At 38.1% G+C, this 21,720-nt stretch overlaps 1 protein-coding gene across 3 annotated transcripts in view; it reads left to right on the forward strand.

Annotated features, from left to right (window-relative positions):
• The window catches only part of TMEM64 (transmembrane protein 64), a 91,678-nt gene that overhangs the window by 18,144 nt on the left and 51,814 nt on the right, over positions 1 to 21,720 (forward strand). The window contains exon 3 of one of the 3 annotated variants that reach the window (XM_004431155.3): positions 2,689 to 5,022. The exons of the other annotated variants lie outside the window; for them this stretch is intronic. Coding sequence (XP_004431212.3) covers positions 2,689 to 2,880 — 192 coding nt within the window. The 3' untranslated portion in view covers positions 2,881 to 5,022. Of the gene's footprint in view, positions 1 to 2,688; positions 5,023 to 21,720 lie in introns of those variants that run through there. 3 annotated transcript variants of the gene reach the window in all.

Consider the following 21,720-nt stretch of genomic DNA (forward strand, 5'->3'; position numbering starts at 1 on the left):
CTTAGGTTAAAGTTAGTAGAGTAAGTGTGTTGATGACATTCCTCACATTTGCTAGAAATGAGCCACAGATTTGCCTCTGAGCGTTATAGCCACGACAAAGAATCCATAGTGTCTGTAAAATTAAAACAATACAAAATAGATGTGCAGAGGAAGGCACAACTATTTCTTGTATAGAAATCCAACTTAGATGCTGTGGTCTGTCAATTCAGTTACTCTTTTCCATGCCCTGTATTTTTCTGTGTACCCACCAGCCAAAACCCCTGTCCTGGGTAAGTCCAACTTTTGATCTGCTTTGCACTTGTTCTTTTGGGATAGTCATACACTCAAGTATTTAATTCATGGTTACAAACCTCCAGCTGGCTTCTCAACACTGCCCCATATTCTAATTGTTTCCTTTGTCTTCTACTCCCCCATTTTCCTCAATGACTCCTTCAAACTTACCTTCACTCTCCTTGCAATTTTGACTCCTTCCTCTACTTCCCTCTTCATTCTCAACAGAATGCTTAACAGAAAACTCAGAACCCTTCAAATTGGAAACCCCTCAATTTCCATCTAAGAAATCTGCTAACCCTCTTGTGTTCCGCTCATAGTCTCATCCTGCTTTCCCGTTGATAGTGGAAGAGGTGCCTTTTTGTGTAAGGCTCGTCCTTCTACTTGTGTTTGATTCTTTCGTTTTAATAAGGAAACTTTTAAAACAGTTGTCTTTTTCTTTTCTTTTACGCTTCACTGGGCTGAGAGAGAGGGCGTGTTGGGAAGAGTTAGTAAAAATTGCCAGGCCCTGGGTTCCAGAAGGTGCTTCTAAAAGCCCATGTAAAGGTGTAGCCAGTTCACGCTTGCTGGGACCAGAAAAAGTTTTCCACTGGGTCTAAACTCACCTTCTGTGGCCTTGCCGCATCCTTCCCTCAAACTCTCATCACTAACCTTGTCTAAAATCAGATGCACTTTCCATTTCTTGTCTGATTTGACCTCTTAGCAACCTAAGACTCTGTGACCATGCCTTTTTAAAACACTTTCTTCCCTTAGCTTCTTTGATGCCACTATCTTGAATTTTTTTTCCCCCTGCCTGGCTCATTTTATCAGCACTTCCTCCTCTTTTCACCCCTAAATTAGTGGTGTTCCTCCAGATTCTAGCCTAAGCTTTTCTAGTTTCGCTTTCTTCTTGGCAAATCCAGTTACTGTGGTGGCTGCTCTTATGCTTACCTGTGTAAGGACCCCCTAATACACATCTGCAGCTCAGCCTTGTTTCCATAGCATTAGACACGTTCACTGAACAGCTTTGGATACCTAACAGGCCCCTCAAATTCAGCATGTCTTAAACAGAACTTAGCATCTCATCCACGCCCCCCAGCAATTAGTTCTCTAACATTTTTCCCATCTCCTTACATGGTATCACCATCCACTGATAAGTATCAAACTTAGAGTTTTCAATAAGTTAATTTTGTTTTTTTAAGAGCTCACGTGTTAGAGAACAAACACAAGATTTAAAGGCCCACCTTTAAAATACCTAATTTGCTTAGAATTGTATTGAGTAAGGGGTACTCACTTAATGGTGCTCGCGTGCACAAGTTCTGAGTTCCCCCATCTGCCCCACCTACCTCACCCTTAGGATGCTCTGCCTCTATCCTTCCCCCACCACCCTCAATACATGCATTCAGAATACTCTTCCCACAAAGCTGTTAAAATTATGAATAGGCTAATTAAAATAGTGTTATATTTTAGGGTCACTATGGTTAGAGCAGCCTTTGGAAACTTGCTGGGACATTAAACACCTGCTCTAACCTTGTTTCACTGAGAATATTTGCTCCCGACTCTGAAGAACTGATTTACAAATGAACCTTGGAATGAATACCGTTCAGCAGATGTGGACTGCTAGACATTCTTTTGAATTGTATGTAGAATATTAAAGCACAGAGGACGACAGCTTCCTGTTGGACAGTGGGAGAAGCCCACGTGGGTTAAGGGACTGACCTGAGCTCACGTCACTAGTGAGGAGCTAAACCAAGACGGGAACCTGACTTTCAGTTTGGTGCTTTTTCTGATATTCCTTTGACTGGCATTTTTTGCCTCACCATCCTATTTTCCTTTGTTTCTCCCTAAGTACAGACAATTTCATGTTCACAATCTTGTTAATTTCTTTTGAAGTTTATTGGCATGTCATTTTGTTAAAGTGGTTCTTTGACCGCATCAGGTAGTTCATTTGCAAATGGTAGTGCTTTTCCCTAAGTGGTCTTAGAAATACCTGTGGACATTTATAGTTGTGCAGAGATAAAATACTACATTAATTAATTAATGGTTAATTGCATTAATTGTGGTAAAGTTTAGCTAGCTGTTACCTCTATTGTAGACATTTTTTTATTCCTTGAAGGAAGCTTCTTGGTACAAAGAGACAAGTTTGACTTGTATCAAAGAAACATCATTTATATGGACTAAAAGGGATATATGTTTGCCTTTTGTGTTAATCTGTTATTACATAATGGTTACCTATAGATTTTGGCCCTCCACTCCCTGTAGAAACAGCCAAGGAAAGAATAAATGACAACTGTGTGTAAACTATTTAAAAATTTTACCTGACCGTATTTGAGAAGCATCCTATTTGAACCATTTCTAAGCCAAATATTTATTGGATTTATTTCTCCCTTTTCTCTTTGTGAAATATTGTTAACTGTAATGTTTTATTTTTATTCACAGATTATTATAAGTATAGGCCTCATGTTTTATGTAGTTCATCGAGCTCAAGTGGAATTGAATGCAGCTATTGTAGCTTGCGAAATGGAACTGAAAACCTCTCTGGTTAAAGGCAATCAACCAAATACCAGTGGCTCTTCATTCTACCACAAGAGGACCCTAACGTTTTCTGGAGGTGGAATCAATATTGTATGATTCTAACAAAATGTGTGATTCTCAAGAGCCAAGTGTTCTGTCTGAGGTCTAGCAGTCACCTCACTAGTGGACAGAGACAAGTTCTAATTGTATTACGGCACAAACAAAACTGACTAGTTTTTCAATTGCACAGTTTTTTTAAGGCAAGAATCATTTTCTGGATATGTAAGTGCAAATGTAGATGCAATTTTGGCTGCACCTATTTATCCTTTATTATGCCCGTAATGGCCTATAGGTTTGCACTTTAGTGTTTTTTAATTGTTTTCTCTCTGGGTACTTATGAACAGAGAAATAACCCAAATATTTTTCTGCCTAGTGTCTTTATTTATAAAGTCCATGGATAGTTGCATTTTTCCTACTTATAAAGATGAGTAAAAGTATGCAATTTTAAATATATAATATTATTGGATGTTGTTTGCTTTGGTAGTCTTTCCAGAAGGGATAAATAGTGTTTTTTGTTTTGTTTTATTTTTTTAAGTGGGACCACTTTGCTTCCCTTTTCCTTGCTAATTAGAAAATAGACATTAACTTTTGGTTGAATGTATTTTTGCAAGTGTCTCATTGTTGCAGGGCCCTTGACACCTATTCACACAAGCTTAAATCCTACATTGTGGGACTGAAGTGCTCTTAAGATACCTTTTTATTTTCACTGTGTAATGTGCAAAGCAAAAGGGAATTATTTAATGAGTAGTGGCTCAAATTAGAACTTGCGTTCTAATTCCATTACACTAGCTTGACCCTTGTTAGATCTTTCATCAAAGGGCTGTCCCATTGCAATCTTACTAAAACATTTTATTAAACTTTTTTTTCTTTTTATATTCATAATTAGGCTTTTAAATAAAAATGTTATTCCTTTAAAATGGTGGGCTTACCGTCATTGAAGATGTCACTCAGGTGGCCTTGTCTGATCAAAACGCCTTTTTAAAAAACCAAGCTTTAAAATCATGTTTATAATTCCATTGAAGTGCATATATAGTTGTCCCCATAGTCTTCAGCTTTAAAACTATAAATATAATGTTAACTTAATGCCCAAATTTGTATATTTACCCTACTATACAGTAGGCTTATTTTGTTTGTTTTTCGGTACTTGTTTTTCTCTGATAAGACTCAGGAATTCTGAAATGTGAAATTAAGTCTCTCAGCGCTTTCTCTTATAGCATGAATTGAGTGTATTTATTAATAGCACTTATGAGTATAGCATACAATAATTTTACATATGATTCATATGGTATATGTATTATTCATTATCACCTTATAATTTTAAAATAGTTTAATTGTAAACTTGATAAGTTTTTTTACAACCAAGATAATAGATAGGAATGCAGATTTTCTGGTAGGTATCTCTTTTTTGACTATGAAGATTCCACCTTATCAGAGACCTTCCATTTGCCTTTTCATTAGGGTAAGACCTTAGCCCTGATTTACTAAACTGCATAAGAATTCTTTGGAAGCAGATTATTCTAATCTTATGCTAGAGATGCATTTGATCATTTTAATGCATACTTTTTTGCCTTATTGTAGGTATAATTGTTTTCCTTTCCTTCATAATACGTAAGTTTTCTTACCTTTGAGTAACAGTAAAGTTCATTTGTATGTCCATAGCAAGAAGACCTCAGTGCAAATGATCTGAGAGGCACCTGGGTCTACAGCACTTAATTGGCCTCCAAATCCTTCCTTCTTTTATTGGTAGAAAAAAATACATAGTATTGGAATATTCTTATTCTTTTTTGAATCCTGATTACTTGTTGTTTTTGATTTTTTAAAAGAGATTTTAGTTTAATAATCCCAATGAATAATACATTTGATTTATTCTTTTCTGTCTACATTGACAATATTTTTCTTTTGCTTCTTGTTTGTTGGTTAGTTTTTGTTAAAGGAGTCATTAAGATCATTACTTTCATACTTGTGTTATACTTCATGTATTTTGAAGTGCATTTATTTACTTAGCGTTTTGTAACTTAATAATTTCACCAAGTGAGTACCTTGTGGTAGTTTGTAATGAGTTCTTCCAGTTGTTGCATTTTGCTTGGTACTTAAAATAAATATGTAAAGGTCAAAGAGAAATAATTTTTCTGTATTCTGCCAATCATAATTTTATATAATAAAATCATCCGTTTTTACTTAAAACAGTATGGATTTACTATTTCTAAAATACTGAAGCTGCAGTTTTCCTTCTCTTCATCATTTCCAGCCTCCAAGTAAACAACAATCCATGGTAGTTGTGCGATTTGATAGCTGAATTGGGTTGCTGGGTCTTTAGATGTGTTTGCTACAGATTGTGTCAAGCATTGCCATGCCTTGTTCACTGCCTCTTTAACCCTGCATCCCAGATTTATGGCAGCAACACATTTCTACAGGATCCTTTTATGTCGCCCAAATATTGCCTCCAGTCTTAAAGTGTATATTTATAAAGTAAAATGTTTTGGATTTCTGAAACTGTTTTAAGTGTAGTATAAAGTAGCTTTATGCACAGTTTAAAAAGCATACAATATACCTAATTTCCAAATTTGATGAAAAATATGTTCTATTCTTGTTGGTTTTTTTTTTTCTGAGGATGGTCGGCCCTGAGCTAACATCTGCCAATCCTCCTCTTTTTGCTGAGGAAGACTGGCCCTGGGCTAACATCCATGCCCATCTTCCTCCACTTTATATGGGACACCGCCACAGCATGGCTTGACAAGAGGTGCATCAGTGCGTGCCTGGGATCCGAACTGGCGAACCCCAGGCCGCCGCAGCGGAGCGTGCACACTTAACTACTTGCGCCACCTGCCGGCCCAATGTGTTCTATTTTTAATTCTTTCGGTGTTTCCCTGTTTTCTATATTTTCTGGTTTATTGTTATTGATTTTGTTTATTCTGCCAAATTTTGTCATGTAAATTATTTTTAAACTACACCTCGTTTTTCAAAACATGTACATAATAATTTACTAAGTGTTTTCATCTCCGTTTTTATTTGATCATCTGATTTGTGAAATAACTTGAAATCTTTACTCTTTGGTTTGTGAAAACAACAGAACCAAATCTCTGTCATTAGAATGTGTAGTTTGAGATGATGTTCAGAGTTGAATGTGTGGGTTTGTTCAGAGCCAGCCGTACACTCCTGTTATCATTTTGTGACCAGCTGCAAACCTTTCTAAGATGGCTTCCCCTGACAGGGTCAAGTATATGACTAGGAAAGATTTTCCTCCTTGTGAGGCTATTATTAAGTTCAGTAGTTACTCTTATTTACTCTTGCTGTAACTGAGCTAAGTGGTGTAGCAATAAGCATATCCCAGCATTTCTGTGTTTTTAATGTGCAATACTGATTTGGACTATTCTTGGGAAAGGTGCTATGGCTCACATATGTCAGTGTTTGTTAGCCAGGGGACTGTCTTTAGTGTGCTTGGGAAAGTCACTGGGTGTGTCAGGTTGACGCAGGTAGATCCTTAGATGCATGGTAAATCCATGCCATTCAAAACCAAATGACCTTTGCAGAGAAAGAGAGGTTTATGTGGACCTCAGGAACAACAATGCTGACCTAGGTTGATGACCTTGGGGGTGGAATTTTGTTTCAGACAGAGGCCACTCACAGTACCAGAATGACGGTCAGAATGACACTATCTGGTTTAGAGTGGACATTGCTGATTTCTGTTTTAAACAACCATTTAAGATATAATTCTTTTAAAGGTCATCTCTGTAAACTGAAAAGCCTTTAAAGAAGGGACAGGAATCACCACAGGATATTTAAATCTCAGGAGTCCCAGTAACCTCACATTGAACATAAACTGTTAACTTATTCCACAACTAAATTACAACTTGGTACTTCTGAATTGCAAAGTGATTGCTGCAAACTATCTTCAAGGTAGCTGCAGATTGAAAATAGATCATTCTAAAGGTAAGTCAGTAAAATCTCTTGATAATGGATATCCTAGATCACTTGTGTGCCTGAGAAAATAAAAGGTGATGTTTTATTTCCCTTCTCTCTTCTCTTTCTTTCCCTCTATAATTTACTGGATAGAGAGGCATATTGCATGGGAGGAAGTGATTCAGGAGGAAGGGAGGACATGCTCCTAAAAGTGGGAATGCTGATAATCGACCCCAGAAGAGGGTGGTTGTGGTTATGGCAGAGGCCCTGTGGAAAAATGATTCTGATGTCGTACGTTGCAGTTACTCTTCAGTTTTTGGGGTTTTTTTTCCCCTAATACCCCTGAGTCATGAATTGCCAGTCAAACAATTGTTAGTTGTTTGTCCCGGGCTGCGGAAATGTGTATGATGCCTTTCAGAATGTCAAAAGACTTACCAATCTAATTTCCTGTTGATCTCTACCTTGTTTCCATGATTGTTTCCTTGAAAGCACATTCCAGCTGCCATGAGATTTTCATCTTAGCACCTAGAATAACAGCAGTCCTTGTTTATTTTTAGTGGATCCAATGCTGTCATACATACACCTTTTGTAGCCATTTTGGGTCAAAATTGTTTGCTAGAACACAAAATAGGCCAAACAGGGCAACCGCATGTTGCAGACTGCTTTTGCCTGGGGTGGTGCAGAGGGCCGCTCACTGTATAGTGTATGTAGCGTATGTATGTAGCGTATGTGTGTGTTGGCAGTGTGTGTGTAGTGTGCTCATTACCCAGGATTGCATAGTACTTTCCGCCGTGCTTGCCCTCCTTGGTTGAGGGTGCCTGTCAGCACTGAGTATGTGGGGGAAAACATATATTAATAGTATACTGTATTAGAGTTAAATATTGAACATGTTTAGGAATAGCATTATATGCGTGTGTTAAAACAGGGTATGTGTATGTGGCAAATTGAATCATTCTGCCATGTTGCAACAAAGTTGATTATCCAAATTGAGCAATTACTGATATTACTGTCTTAAAAGAGACTGATATTCTGTAGGGAGACCTGCTGGATGAAAGGCTTAATTAAAAGTCACAAAATATGCATAGAAGTTGAAAAGAGAGTAGAATATGTATTGAATCAAAAAAGAATAATTTGAAAATTACAAAATTCTTGGAGTAGATGTACAATTAGAGTGGTATGTTTTAATGTAAGTATATGTATCCTAGGGTGCATAAAATTCATGACCACTATAAAGTAGTAGAAGCCCAGAGGGAATTCTTTGATTCTGTCTTTGTTAGTTGAAAGCCGTTTTCAGTAGAAATGTTTTGAAGCATGGCCTGTCGCATACTCATCATCTCTTACAGTCCTGCACTAAGTTGACCTTAGCAGGCAGGACAGGGAACTGAGGAGTTTTCCACTAAGTTTTTTCAGTTCATTACTCTGATTTTAAGTTAGTTAACTGTTTTTGTGTCATCACATTTCTACTTTAAATATTCAATAGAACAGCTTTGCTTGGAATCAGCGTTCTAGGCAGGTTTCGTAGCAGTGCATTAAATTATTAGATGGACTTGGAAGAAAGTCTGGGAATGTTGAACCTGAGAGCACCTTCTTCCCTCCACTTGGCTGCTGGGATCTGCAGACTGCTGGGTGCAGATGAGGTCTTGCTGTCTGGCGGGGGTCTTGGCAGAGAATACCAGAGCGTGGGTCTCTTCTACATGGGCTGGCAAGTGCTGGGAGGAAAGACTGGAGAGCTGCAGATCTTGGGGAGACTTCAGCTTTGAAATCTGTGGGCCTCTGAACGCAAGTTTGATATTGGCTCCACCAAAATGTGTCATTTCTCTCTGACCTCCAAGAGGCTGAGAAGGACCTGAATGGTCTGAGTGTCCCCTGCTGCCTGAGGAGGAAGAGAATTCAGGAAGACCATATCCAGAGAAGCTTCCTGCAAACTTCCTCCAAGGCGTTCACAGCCTGCCTACTTCACATTCCACCATTGGCATTTCTGATGTCTCCTGTTGACTGTAGCATTGTTCTTAGTGTCAAACAACTGGAAACAATGTGAACACAGTTCACAGGAGTGGCTGAATAAATTATGGTACATCTGTACCATGGGAGGTTGAGCAGCCGTTAGAAAGGAAGAACTAGATGTATCCAGTAAATTAGAGGAATTTCCAGGAAGTGTTGTTTTGTGAAAGAAACAAGACACAGAAAACTAAGTACAAATACTGCATTTTTGTGAAAACGTCCTATCTCCTTTTTCTATGCATGCGTTTATGTGAGTTTGTGTGCATGTGAATATGTGCATCCTCCCGTATAGGATTAAATAAGTAGGGAGAAAAATATAGAAGGAAACCCTACTAGTTTAAGATGGATTACTTTGGTGGTGGTGGGGAGCGGTGGGGGGGACTAGTGGAGATGGAATGAAGAGGAGAGAGAACGAAGGTAATAAAGCCAAACAGGAAAGAAAGAAATGCGCTCATGTTTTTTAAAAAGGTGAAATGGACCTATATTCCTTTCTTTGGCATGGTAGAAGTCATCCTCTTATTAAAACATCCCGACTGATAGTCATTCTGCTCAAGACTTGAGGTAATGTAGACCAGTGTTGAAGAGTGCCCTCTCTTAAGGCTGAGTGCCAATGTTCAAATCCCAGCACCACCGTTTCTGGGACACGTGATCTCAAGAAGTGCAGTTACTTTACTTCTTTCTGTGCTTTGGTTTCCTCACCTGGATAATAGCCTGCCTCGTGGGGTAATTGTGAAAATTAAAGAGGTTAATACATGTTAAGTGCTGAGAGTAATACCTGGTGGTAGGTAGTAAGTACACAATAAACATTAGCTATTATTACCAGAGACCAACCTGTTAGGAGTTGAGAAACACTTTCAGTATTTGAGTGGGCATTTGGCAGACTACGTTGAATTGGTCATTTATGGGCCAGGGTAGGGGAGAGTATTAAAATTCTTACCCGTCTCCTATCTTTACAGAGTAGAGTGAAGTTGGAAAGACAACATGTATACAAAATGACAGCTACAAATATGTGCAGGGTAAGATCTCTCAGTGTAAAAGTTAGTGTGGCACAAGCTGAGTAGTGAAAGGAATACTTAGATCCTTGAATGTGGGTAGAGGTCAGGGAAGCTTTCTGAAGAAGGTATATGTTTTTAGTTTGTGTTTGCAGGTAGGGACTGTAAAGTGCATGGTACGCAAAGGGGTATCTGACCAAAAAAGACTAAGAAACACTGAGGTAAAAAGTGAAAGCTGTGTGAAAAGATAGGAAGCTTATCCCTTTCTTTACGTCGTTTGAATTGGTGCATTGGTATATTTGTGCCTCTGCTCTTTACATTTCGTATACTCTGTTCATATCTATGAACCTTGTGGCTTTCTAAATGCTAGAAAAACAGATTTAGCCAAGGAATGCTGTAATTTCTCCTACTTCATACTATTCGAAGGATTTTGTTTTGTTGTGTTTTTTTTTTGAAACATAAAGGATGTTTTAGTCTAGTAAGTTTTTCCCCAGTTGACTACTTCGTGCACTAGTGGCTCTTTTAATTTTTTAAGCCAACACATAACTTGGACTTGTTATATGAATTCATATCTTATGAATTATCCAAGTTATTTCCTTCATAAACAATTGATTTTAAGTTGATTGCGTTATTGTGGTTTGTGATGTCAAAATTTTCCTTTTATCAGTATAGTTCATCCCTTATATTATTAGTGAGAAAGTAAGAGAATTTTATGAATTTCCATTCAGTCATTTTTTCAGTAAATGTTTAAAGAAAACTAGGTAGATATCAGACTCTGCTAGGCTTTGGAGTTACAGAGACAGGAATAAAACTAGAGGAAGTATCTTCTAATGGGAAGGGTAGAAAAGTGAAGGAACAATTGCAATAAAATGTGATCAGGTCCATGATAAAGGTTATAGAAGTAGGGGGATAAGTTAGCCAGTAGTTGGGGCAGGGACATAGAGGACTTGGGGGTGGGAGGGATGAACCAGGGTGGGAAAGTATTCCAATTACCAACTGAACTGAGTTTGGAAGGAGAAATGCCAGTTGTCCAAGGGAATAGGAGAAGGAAGGGCCTTCTAAAGACAAAAGCACAAGAGAGCATGACAAATAGTTCAGTGCAGCTAGAACATAAAGGGCAAGTGGGGAATATTGACTTAAGGCTGGAGAATTACATTTAGATCTGTGTGTGTGATATATACACACATATATATCACATGAATAGATTTATGTAGAATATTAAGAATAAATTTGGATTTTATATTTATGAATGAGGAGATATTGAAGTGGCAGTTGTGTCTGCATTTTAAATCACATTCATAGCAGTTCAGAGGAATTAAAGAGTCAAGACTGCCAGTCTGAAGACTGATCTGGGGAGAAATAATGAAGGGCACAAATAAGACATAAAAATAAAATTGGGAAAGTGTTATGTTTGAGAGATATAGAGAACAAATTTGTTGAGTGTAGGATGAGGGCGTCAAAAAGAGGGAAGAAGCTGTGATGGCTCCTCAGGTTCTGGTGCGGATGGTGACATAGTGTGAGGGGTTTGGAGGCAAAGGAGATGATAGTGAGTTTGAAATGTCTAAGAGACATGGAGATCAAGAGACACTGCTTAAGTGGTATATGGATCTGAAACTCAGTAAGAGATGGCTGGGGATAGAGGTTTGGAAATTATCAACCTACATAGGTGGTATTTGAAGCTTTTACTGAGGATTTGGTACCAAGTGAGTAGAGATAGTGACTAAATATAGGACAGGCACGAGAAGAGGGTCCTTCAAAGGAGACTGTTAAAGAGCAGTCAGAGAGAGGAGCATGTAGGAGAGGGAGAGTCATAAGCAGTGGAAGGGGAAAGTTATGAGAAATAGGAGACTTAAACACTGCGGAGAGGCCAACTGGGTTAAAGAAAAGTGTTCATTGAATGTGACAATTAAGCAGTCATTGGTAGCTTGGTGGCAGTAATACAAGCGAGCAGGGGCCAGGCAAGCCATGTGGGAGTGTGGTGAGACATGAGTGAGAGGCTAGGAAATGGAGACTGAACTGGAGAGCACCCTCGATAAACTTGGCAGTGGGCTTACAGAAGATTACAATAACCATTGAAAGTAGTTAGAAAAGGACCTGCTGTTCAAAGGGATTTGCATTTCTTTAGACTTTACTCTAAATTTTGCGTCACTTTTATAGTTTTTTACATTAATTAATTGTCATTTACCATTTTTAAAAAGTTGGGCTGTGAATGAAAGAGGAGAAAGCAGTAGGGGGGGCGGGAAGAAGTAAGGGAGGAGGCAGGACTGCGGTGCGCTCACGTTAAAGTCACTTGGGCCACTTGCAAAAAATGCTCACGTCTGGCCCTTACCACCGAATTATAATCTCTGCGGGTAGGGCCTGGGCATTGACATTTATTTAAGAGCTCCAGGGAATTCTGATGCCCAGTGAGGGTTGAAAACCACTGAGGAAAAGTGTTTCTCTTAAGGTGCAAGTGACTGAAGCCTGTATGAATACTGGGGAAAATGAGCCATCTATAATTTATATTAGGATAACATTGATATGAGGTAGGCTTAGCTTGTATCAGAAGATACTGATATGATAGAAGTAAATAAATCACTGGCCTGGGAGTTATGAGACATAATGCATTTTATTTCTGACTGTTGCCAATTAGCTGTACAATTTTGTGCAAGTCAAAAAACTTCCACATGTATCTGGAGCCGGGCCGGTGGCATAGTGGTTAAGTTCATGCACTCCACTTCAGCGGCCTGGGTTTGCAGGTTCAGATTCCAGGTGCAGACCTACACACCGCTTATCAAGTCATGCTGTGGCAGCATCCCGCATACAAAATAGAGGAAGATTGGCACAGATGTTAGCTCAGGGACAATCTTCCTCCAGCAAAAGAAAAAGAGGAAGATTGGCAATGAATGTTAGTTCAGGGACAATCTTCCTCACCAAAAAAAGAATAAAAAAAAAATTTCCACGTTTATCAGTATGGAGACTCGGATCCTTAACCTAAGGACCATTTCAGTCTCAATTTCATGTGAGTGTTCGTCTGCTTCTTGAGCAGAATCATGGCTTTCTAGAATAAATATCTAATTTGTACCTGCAGTTAAATATAATTTCAACCCTAATTAATCTTAGGATGATTCCTTAACTATTTTTTTGGAAAGATTTGCCCTGAGCTAACATCTGTTGCCAATCTTCCTTTTTTTTTTCCCTCCCCAAGCCCCAGTGCATGGTTGTATATCCCAGCTGTAAGTGGCTGTAGTTCTTCTATGTGAGTCACCCCCACAGCATGGCAACTGACAGACAGGTGGTGTGGTTCTGCCACTGGGAAGTGAACCCGGGCCGCCAAAGCACCGAACTTTAACCACTAGGCCATCAGGGCTGGCTCATTCCTTAACTTTTTTTTCTTCCATCTCTGAAATAAGAATATCAAAAGTTTCCCAGGGTGAAGCACATCCTTAGAGAACTGCAAGTCTTAGAGAAAATTCATACTGTGTTCTCCTCTACCCTCAACATTTATACTCCAGGGAAATTTATTTTAAAATTAGTTCAGTTTTGGAAAAACATGTTTTAAAGCTAAAAGGAATGAAGATCCGTCTAATTCAGCCTTATCATGTTGAAAGAGGAAGACATTTCCTTAGAACCAGAGAAAGTTAGCAGCAGAGCATCTTATTCCCCCATCCTGTGCCTTCTATACTAGTCAACTCTATGGCAGATGGGAGGCCTACATAAGCTGTAATATGAAAGCATCCAGCTTGCCTTGGTGATACAGAAGGCTCCAAAGCACAAGGCCCAGGGACCATCACCCTGATTCAGTGAAAGTTTTACTCCACATCCAATAAAACTTGACAGAATTTGATTGACTGAATTTTTTTTTTTTTTTTTGTGGAGAAGATCAGCCCTGAGCTAACATCCATGCCAATCCTCCGCTTTTTACTGAGGAAGATGGCCCTGGGTTAACATCTGTGCCCATCTTCCTCCACTTTATGTGGGACGCTGCCACAGCGTGGCTTGACAAACGGTGTGTCAGTGCGGGCCCGGGATCTGAACCCGGGCTGCCAGCAGCGGAGTGCGCGCACTTAACTGCTATGCCGTGGGGCCGGCCCCTGATGGACTGAATTTTAAACTCACTTTGAAAATATCAAGGCATAGAAAATTGTATATGTAGTGGTAACAAATAAATAGATAGTTTGAGACTTAGGGAAAATATGTATCTTCCAATCCCTTAATTTTAAATCTTGGCCATTGAGATCAAGAAAAATGAGTTTTAGGGTATTTAGTTTAGATAGTGACACTCAGAAAAACGTTTGTTACATGTCAAAGTAGATATAATTTCCACCCAGTAAAGAAGCCAAATCTTCTTAAGAAATGCAGAGACACGTGTGAAAAGCAGTGGAGAGGAAAAGGAAAATGATTCCCAGGTAGCAGTGGCAAGCATTGCCGTATCCCCGTCTGTATCAGTAGGGCGTTAGGTCAGGTATAAGATAATTTCTGCTCCAGCATTAGTCTCAAGCTTAAGAAATGATGATGCAAGTCTAGAGATGCATGTGGTCATCAAATGCTTCCAGGGTTAAATGTGTGCACTGACCCTCAGGAGCAGATGTTACCAGCTGAACTTTTCGGACTTAGCTTATGGACCTTTTGTACATACTGATTTGATAGAGAAAATTAGAGCCAAATAGGATTTATTCCAACGGAACAATTTTAGTTGTAATATAAAAAATTTGAAATGTTTATAGAAACTACTTTTACAAATCATTTAACCTGAAATTCTGAATTATGTGTTTAATGACTTAAGTCCGAAGGGAGGAACGTGAAACTTAGTTGGCTTCTGATTCAATTTTTGTACTGTATCCCCCAAAAAAGTTATGTTAAATGGTGGTAACATATACAAAGCACCTAACCCATTATAGACACTTAAGAAATGTGAATTCCTTCCCTCACTGTTCCCCTTTCTTTCAGTGACAGACTTGATTACCGTTTCTGCGGGACACGCTGTATGGAGGTTCCGGGGGCAAAAGGGAGGCCCAGGTATCCTCACTGAGGTGTAGGAGGCCAAATGATTTAGAATTACAGTGTGTCTCTGTTGGGTGTCAGTTACTCTTGGCACATAAGTTAAGAATGAGCCTGTGTAGGCACTGCTGTTACTGTTTAATACCGTATGAGTCCACTGAATTTCTTGGCTTGCTACTTCAGACAGACGAGCTGAAAACTGTCCATGTTGATTTAACTTGAAGTCAAAGTTTAACCTCAGGATTGATAAAACATTTTTTAGTTTTATAATCAAATGAGAAACGCCTTTCTCTTTATAACTTACTCTGTTTCATATTACCGTTCAAAAAAAAAATGTTCTACCGTTTTTCTTACAGAGATCATAATATATTTAAACTTTTAGCTGTTCTAACTTGAGCTGGGGCGGAGTGAGCAGGACTGTACCCTTCCTGTAAGGTGGCAGAGGCAGTTCATCCCGTTGTCAAATCACACAGGGAATTCTCTCAGATTATCCTATCAGTTTAATCTCCTTACAATAATCATTCCAAAGTCTTGTTCTTGTTTTTCAATTTAACAAAATGATGCAAAGATCATCTGCAATAGTAAATATGTGGAAGTGTTCAGGAAAGTTTTGAAAAAAAAAATTAATAAAGGAGGACTTTTTTACCAAAATTTGATACATAAAGTCATTGAGATCAGAAAAAAGAGATGAATGGAACAGAAGAGAAAGTGTAGAATCAGACCCACATGTGCATAAGAATATATTATGTAAAGAAAGTGATATCAATAAATAGCATTGGGAAAACAGGCTATCTTTTGAAAAGTTACAGGTGAATTAAAGATGTCAACTGGAAAAAATTGAAGTACAAGTTGCTACCCCAAGAATGAAGGACAAATTTTAAATTTTTAATTGGAAAAATAACCCAAGCCTTAAATCCAGCTCCCTAAAATGCTTAATTTTTTTCTCAACTATTATCCTTGTACATATTGTTTAATGCAGAAGTGTGTGTTCATTGTATTATGTTCCATTTTATTTCATATTTTTACAATCTTCTTTCTTAGGCCTATGTAGTATTTTTAGTTCTAATTTTTTTTTTTTTTAATACTTATTTTTTTTTTCCCCCAAAGCCCCAGTAGATAGTTGTATGTCATAGTTGCACATCCTTCTAGTTGCTGTATGTGGGACTCGGCCTCAGCATGGCCGGAGAAGCGGTGCGTTGGTGCCCTCCCGGGATCCAAACCCGGGCCACCAGCAGCGGAGCCCGCGCGCTTAACCGCTAAGCCATGGGGCCGGCCCTTTAGTTCTAATTTTAATGGTTATTTTAACACATCTTTTTTGCAGGTATACATAATTTACAGCTAACAGTTTAGTGTAAAGCTTTTTGGAGTTTTTTCCCTTTATATACAAATATGTATGTAAATATGTGTTTGTATGCATTTATATACAAATACGTATGTAAATATGTTTGTATGCATTTATGTACAAATATGTATGTAAATATGTGTTTGTTGGCGTTTGCCTCACTGACAGAAATGCAGACATACTATATATACTATTATTATTCTTATTTTTTTTCTGTACACAATATATTTTGGAAACAAGATCACCTTTAGAATCACATTGTCTCACTGTGAAATTCAAACAAAAGGCCTGCTATGATTTTATTAGGAAGTAGAATTGTAAAGAAATCTTTTTTTTGTAAAATAATTTCTAGGCTGCATTTAAAAACCCTTCTACTTTATTTTTTAAAGAATATACTGTTGCATATTATTTTTATTTTTTCCTGAAATTCTACTTATTTTGATTGATTAATTTATGCCATTTGCATGTATTGTGATAATTTTACTTTGTAATTTAAAAATTTATACTTCTCCCCTTTTTTCCATTATGGTGTCACTTGTATGTTGTGCATTCTGTTTGCATTAATATTTTAATAAAGTTTGAAGGTAAATATCCTATTTTTAACATTTTTATAAGTGAGTTAAAGCAATTCACAAACACTCAGAATATTGCAATTATCAGTTTATGACCACCTAATTAAGCATCCTGTAATTTTGTTTCCTATTAAGAAGAGAAAAAAAATTTTATGCTCTTTGGTAGTGTTTTCTGTTCCCTCATTTCATCATTAGTTAAATTGGGAAGCTTTTTTTGGTCATTGTTTGTTTTATTTTATTTTAATTGTTTCAGTACTCATAGTAATTAGTAATAATATCCCTTGTCTTTCTAGAGTATTCATAATTACTACTGTTCCATCAGTAATTATATAAATTTCTAGTTATGAAGTTTTTACTCATCGCTCAGCTTCACTACGCTTATGCTAAATACTGAACTGCCCCTATTTATCCCTGTCCACAGAGTTCTTTTGAGTCTTCTAGAGATCTTTACAGAAAGTGTATACTTGGTAACTAAATATTGCAGGTCTAAAAATGTTTTTCTGTACCTTTATGCACACCTGATTGCTACATTAAACCGAGTAATCTTTGACCACATACTTTTTTAATTCAACTTTTTACTTTGAGATAATTGAAAGTTCACATGCAGTTGTAAGAAATAATACAGAGAGATCTCATGTACTCTTGACCAGTTTCCCCCAATGGTAACAACTTGTAAAACTAAAGCACAATATCACAGCCAGGCTGTAGACACTGACACAGTTGAGACACAACGTTTCCATACCTCAAGGAAGGACCCCTCATGGTGTCCTTTTATAGCCACACTCACTTCCCTCCTACTCCCACCTCCTCCTTTATCCCTGGTAACCACTAATCTGTTCTTCATTTCTACAATTTTGTCATTTCGAGAATATCGTGAAAATGGAATCATACAGGATGTAACCTTTGGGGATTGGCTTTCTTCACTCAGTATAATTCTCTGGAGACATATCTAGAATGTTGGATGTATCAGTAGTTTCTTCTATGTTTTTTTTCTAAAAGTTGTGTAGTTTTATGGTCAAAGTCAGTGATTCATCCTTGACATTTAATTATTTCCCAAGACATGTTTTGATCTTGGTTTTTGCTTGTTGATTTTCTTCTTTATTTTCTCCCTGACAGGATGAGTTCTTTCAACTCAAATCATATTCCTTAATATATTGAAAGGCATCTGCAGTTGAACCCCTCATTAGTGATTCTGTTTTTTATGAATTCTTTATTTAGGACTTCTATTATTCATAGGTTTGTGTCTATATCTTTTCATTGCTGCATATCCTGCTCTTAGAACAACACCTGGCACATGGTAGGCGCTATATAATTATTTGCTAAATGATTAAATAAATTAATATCTTCATATCTCTCAGCTTATCTGCCATTTTCCTTCTCTGTTATTTTCCCCTGTGTTTTATATTTCTTCCTTACTATTTTACTAAATTCAACTTTTATAGATTGATTGGAATATTTATTCCAATGATGCTAATAGCTTGTTTCAAAGACCTTGGTGTTTCTAAAGTATTTTGAGATGGAGTGCAACAGTGTCCCAGAGGAAGGCCAGGGGTTGCTCAAGGAAGGAGCAGAAAGTCTAGTTGTGACCTAATGAAGTCATGATATTGGTTTTATACATGGGGACTAGAAATAAACAAACACAACATTGTGTATAATGGAAGCCATGTTTCTCACTGTAATAGAAAGGAGTTGCAAATATGGAAAGCAGGAAAGTTAGAATGAATCTTTTGGCATTGGATTAGAATTTTGGTTTCTTGATTTTTCTAGGTAGAGGTAGAGATATGGAAATATATATACACACGTGTGTGTACACACATATGTTGTATATGCATATAGATTTTTTTCTATCTCTGTTCACTGAGAGGGTCTGGGAGCAATGACACTCAATAATAATGAGAATATCTAGTACTCAGATCCTGGTTTCAAAATGCCATTCTCTGCTAAAAGGAACCAGTGCTCTTTGGAGAAATGGCTAATCTTAAAGTTGGGGCAAGGAAAATACAAGCTGAGCCTGGAGCTGTTTTTTGTGCTAAAGGAAAGAAAGTGCTCAAAGACTGATAGAACACCTCAAAAAAACAAAACAAAACAGGAGCCAGCTTGAAGGGACTCCTGCTGGCCAAATCTGGGACAATTTGAGCACCAACATAAGTAATGATAATAATGTCATAATCCGTTGATAAAATAGGAATATATGAGTCCATACTGAAAAAAAAATAGTAAATAAATGGAAAAAGAGAAAGCTCTACTTTATAGCTGAATGCCAACTAATAAATCTAGAAGGCATGATGGAAATAGAAAATCACCATTCAGCAACTACCGTACTTATAGTGGAGAAACCCGGCTGGCACCACCTTTAATCAAGTGCACATCACCAGAAATGGTATCATCAAAATTGTATTCCACCTGTGTGGTGGCCATGGAGGTGCCCTGCTGAGATTTCCTTGAAGAGGACATGCTGTGGAGACCATGGCTGGCTGACACTTGCAGATGCTGTCTCCATGAATGCTGAGGTCACACTTCTTCTAGGCTGCTCCCAGCCGATCACTGAGCGTGGTGAGGGGTACTTGTGCCTGTTCATTCCTGCTCGATGTGGGATTCCTCTACAGGAAACGTTTTCTTGGGGACACCCCATCAGTCTGAGGTTTTCTCAGACAACACTGCAGTCTGAGGTCCTTCCTTCCTTCCTTCTCTCCTTTTACAGGTGTTAGTCCCATATCTTGGTTTAAAGGCTCTCACTGCCAACTCCTGCTTCTTCCCCTTTATTCTTCACAGGTATTTCTCAATACCTCTCTCTTCTCAATAAGTCTCTCCCAATAAGTCTCTTTTGTGTTTAATCCAACTTAGCATCTATATCTTGGAAGACCTGAACCGACACAATCTGATATGATGCAACAAGGGGGAAAACAAAAAAAAGCATCACTTCTGTGATATTTCTGCCAAAAATGTGTGACCTGAATCTCTTCATGAGGAAGCACCAGACAAACCCAAACTGAGGCACCTTGTATAAGACAAGTGGCCTGTGGTTCTCAAAAGTATGAAGATCATGATAATGAAAACTGTTCCAGGTTGAAGGAGTCTAAAGAGACAACTAAATGCAATGTGTGATCCTGGATTGAATGTTTTGGTCACAAAGGACATTATTAAGATAACTGGAGAACTTGAACTGGTTCTTTGTATTAGCTGGTAACAACAATCTTGATGGCAGGAAAGAAAATACTCATTGAAGAATTCAGGGATAATGAATGAATCATCATGTCCGAGACTGGATTCCAAAAGATAAAGTTCTTTGCCCTATTCTTGCAATTTTCCTGTAAATTTGAAATTCTCATTTTTCGTTCTTTTTTTTTTTTTGGTGAGGCAGATTGGCCCTTAGCTGACATCTGTTGCCAATCTTCCTCTTTTTGCCGAGGAAGATTGGCTCTGAGCTAACATCCATGCCCATCTTCCTCTATTTTGTATGTGGGACGCTGCCACAGCATGGCTTGACGAATGGTGCATTGGTGAGTGCCCGGGATTCGAACCTGTGAACCCCAGGCTACCGAGGCAGAGCACGCGAACTTAACCACTACACACTGGGCCGGCCCCGTGAAATTCTCATTTTTCAAACAATAAATCTGATGGAATATGGAGAATGGATTGGAAGAGGCCAAGAAGAAAAGTCTGTAGACAAGTTGGAAGGCTATTGCAGGTGTCCAGATAAGAAAGAGTGGGCCAGCAGGTTTGGCAAGCAAAGTGAGATTCAAGGTAGATTTAAGTAATAGAATTAACAAGATTCATTAATGAATTGGATATGGGGGATAAAAAAAGGGATTATTAAAGATATTTTTTTGTTTCTGGCTTTAGCAACTGGAGTGGAGGCTGGCCATTCAATGTAGCAAGGAAGATTGAGGGGATAATAAGTTTGGAAAGAAATTCAAGAGTTCTGTTTTAGATGTGTTGTAATTGAGAAGCCTAGTAGTATTAGTAGGCAGTTGGTTATGTGGGTCTAGAACTTAGAGTAGAAGTCTGGGACAGAGCTGTAAATTTAGGAGTTATTAGCATATAGAGCCATTGAGATGGATGACATCACCTGCAGATAAAGAGTAGAAATTAAAGAAAGTTCGTAAATTAAACCCTGAGGACCTCCAACATTTACAGATCAGTTAGAAGAGGAAGAGCAGCTAAGGAGACCAATTATGATGGAGCAAATTTAAATAATCACTCATCGGTCCCAGACTTCTAAAATGGAGTATCGGTAAGATTCTGCATGTTTCTCCAAGAAAAGGCAAGCCAGAGGGCTAGGTTTGTCATCTCTCTCAGGTAGTGTTTATATCGTAATTTTCCTTCACGCTGCACGAGCCAACTCTTCCTCCCTTCCAGCATCATCCTCCATAGTAATAGTGGCTCAGAAAAGTTAGGATGAGCTCTAAATCTAGTTTTAAATGTGCACATGCAATAGGCTCACTCCTTATAAAAACTTTGGGAATTACTGTTTCTCCTGGGGCGCATTAGAAGCTTCCTAGGGTTAACAAACAGGTAAGTAACCATCTCCATTGCATACATAAGAGGGAGAAGACTACTCTCATTTTCAATTCACTATCAGTGTGATCATCAAAGGGAATTGTAAATGAGAGTTTTCTTAAGAAATACAATTAGCTTGAGGCTACTTAAGTATTCTTTCACAAAACATTTTTATTTTAAAATTTTTAGCTTGGATCTGTCTCTGAAAGGTACAAAATGTTATGTGAATTGGTTTTATACATTTTACGTGTTTGCTGTTACACAAGTTCAATAAAAATAGCCAACATTCTGTAGATAAAGAGAGGGAGTAGACCTGTTTGTGTACCCCAGTAACAGGTGAGTCAGAAAGCAAAAACAAGACTAAGTGGACATGAAAACAATTCTTCATAGGAGCAGAAAAAATGGATGATCTTGATGACATTTCTGTGGGGGGATTTCTAGATGTCACAAATATTCATAGTGACTCCAAGGAATCTATTCCAGTGTCCCGTAGATTATGTACTTCATATACCCCTACTCAAGATTGTCTTGAGAGAGCTCTTAAGGGAGCTGATGTCGAAAGACTTGAAGAATCTTACTTGATGTCCGTTTAACAGAAAGAGTTGCATCT

The sequence above is a fragment of the Ceratotherium simum genome, chromosome 23 (genome assembly GCF_057802395.1).
Source record: "Ceratotherium simum simum isolate JZ-2026a chromosome 23, ASM5780239v1, whole genome shotgun sequence".
In the NCBI taxonomy this organism is placed as follows: domain Eukaryota; kingdom Metazoa; phylum Chordata; class Mammalia; order Perissodactyla; family Rhinocerotidae; genus Ceratotherium; species Ceratotherium simum.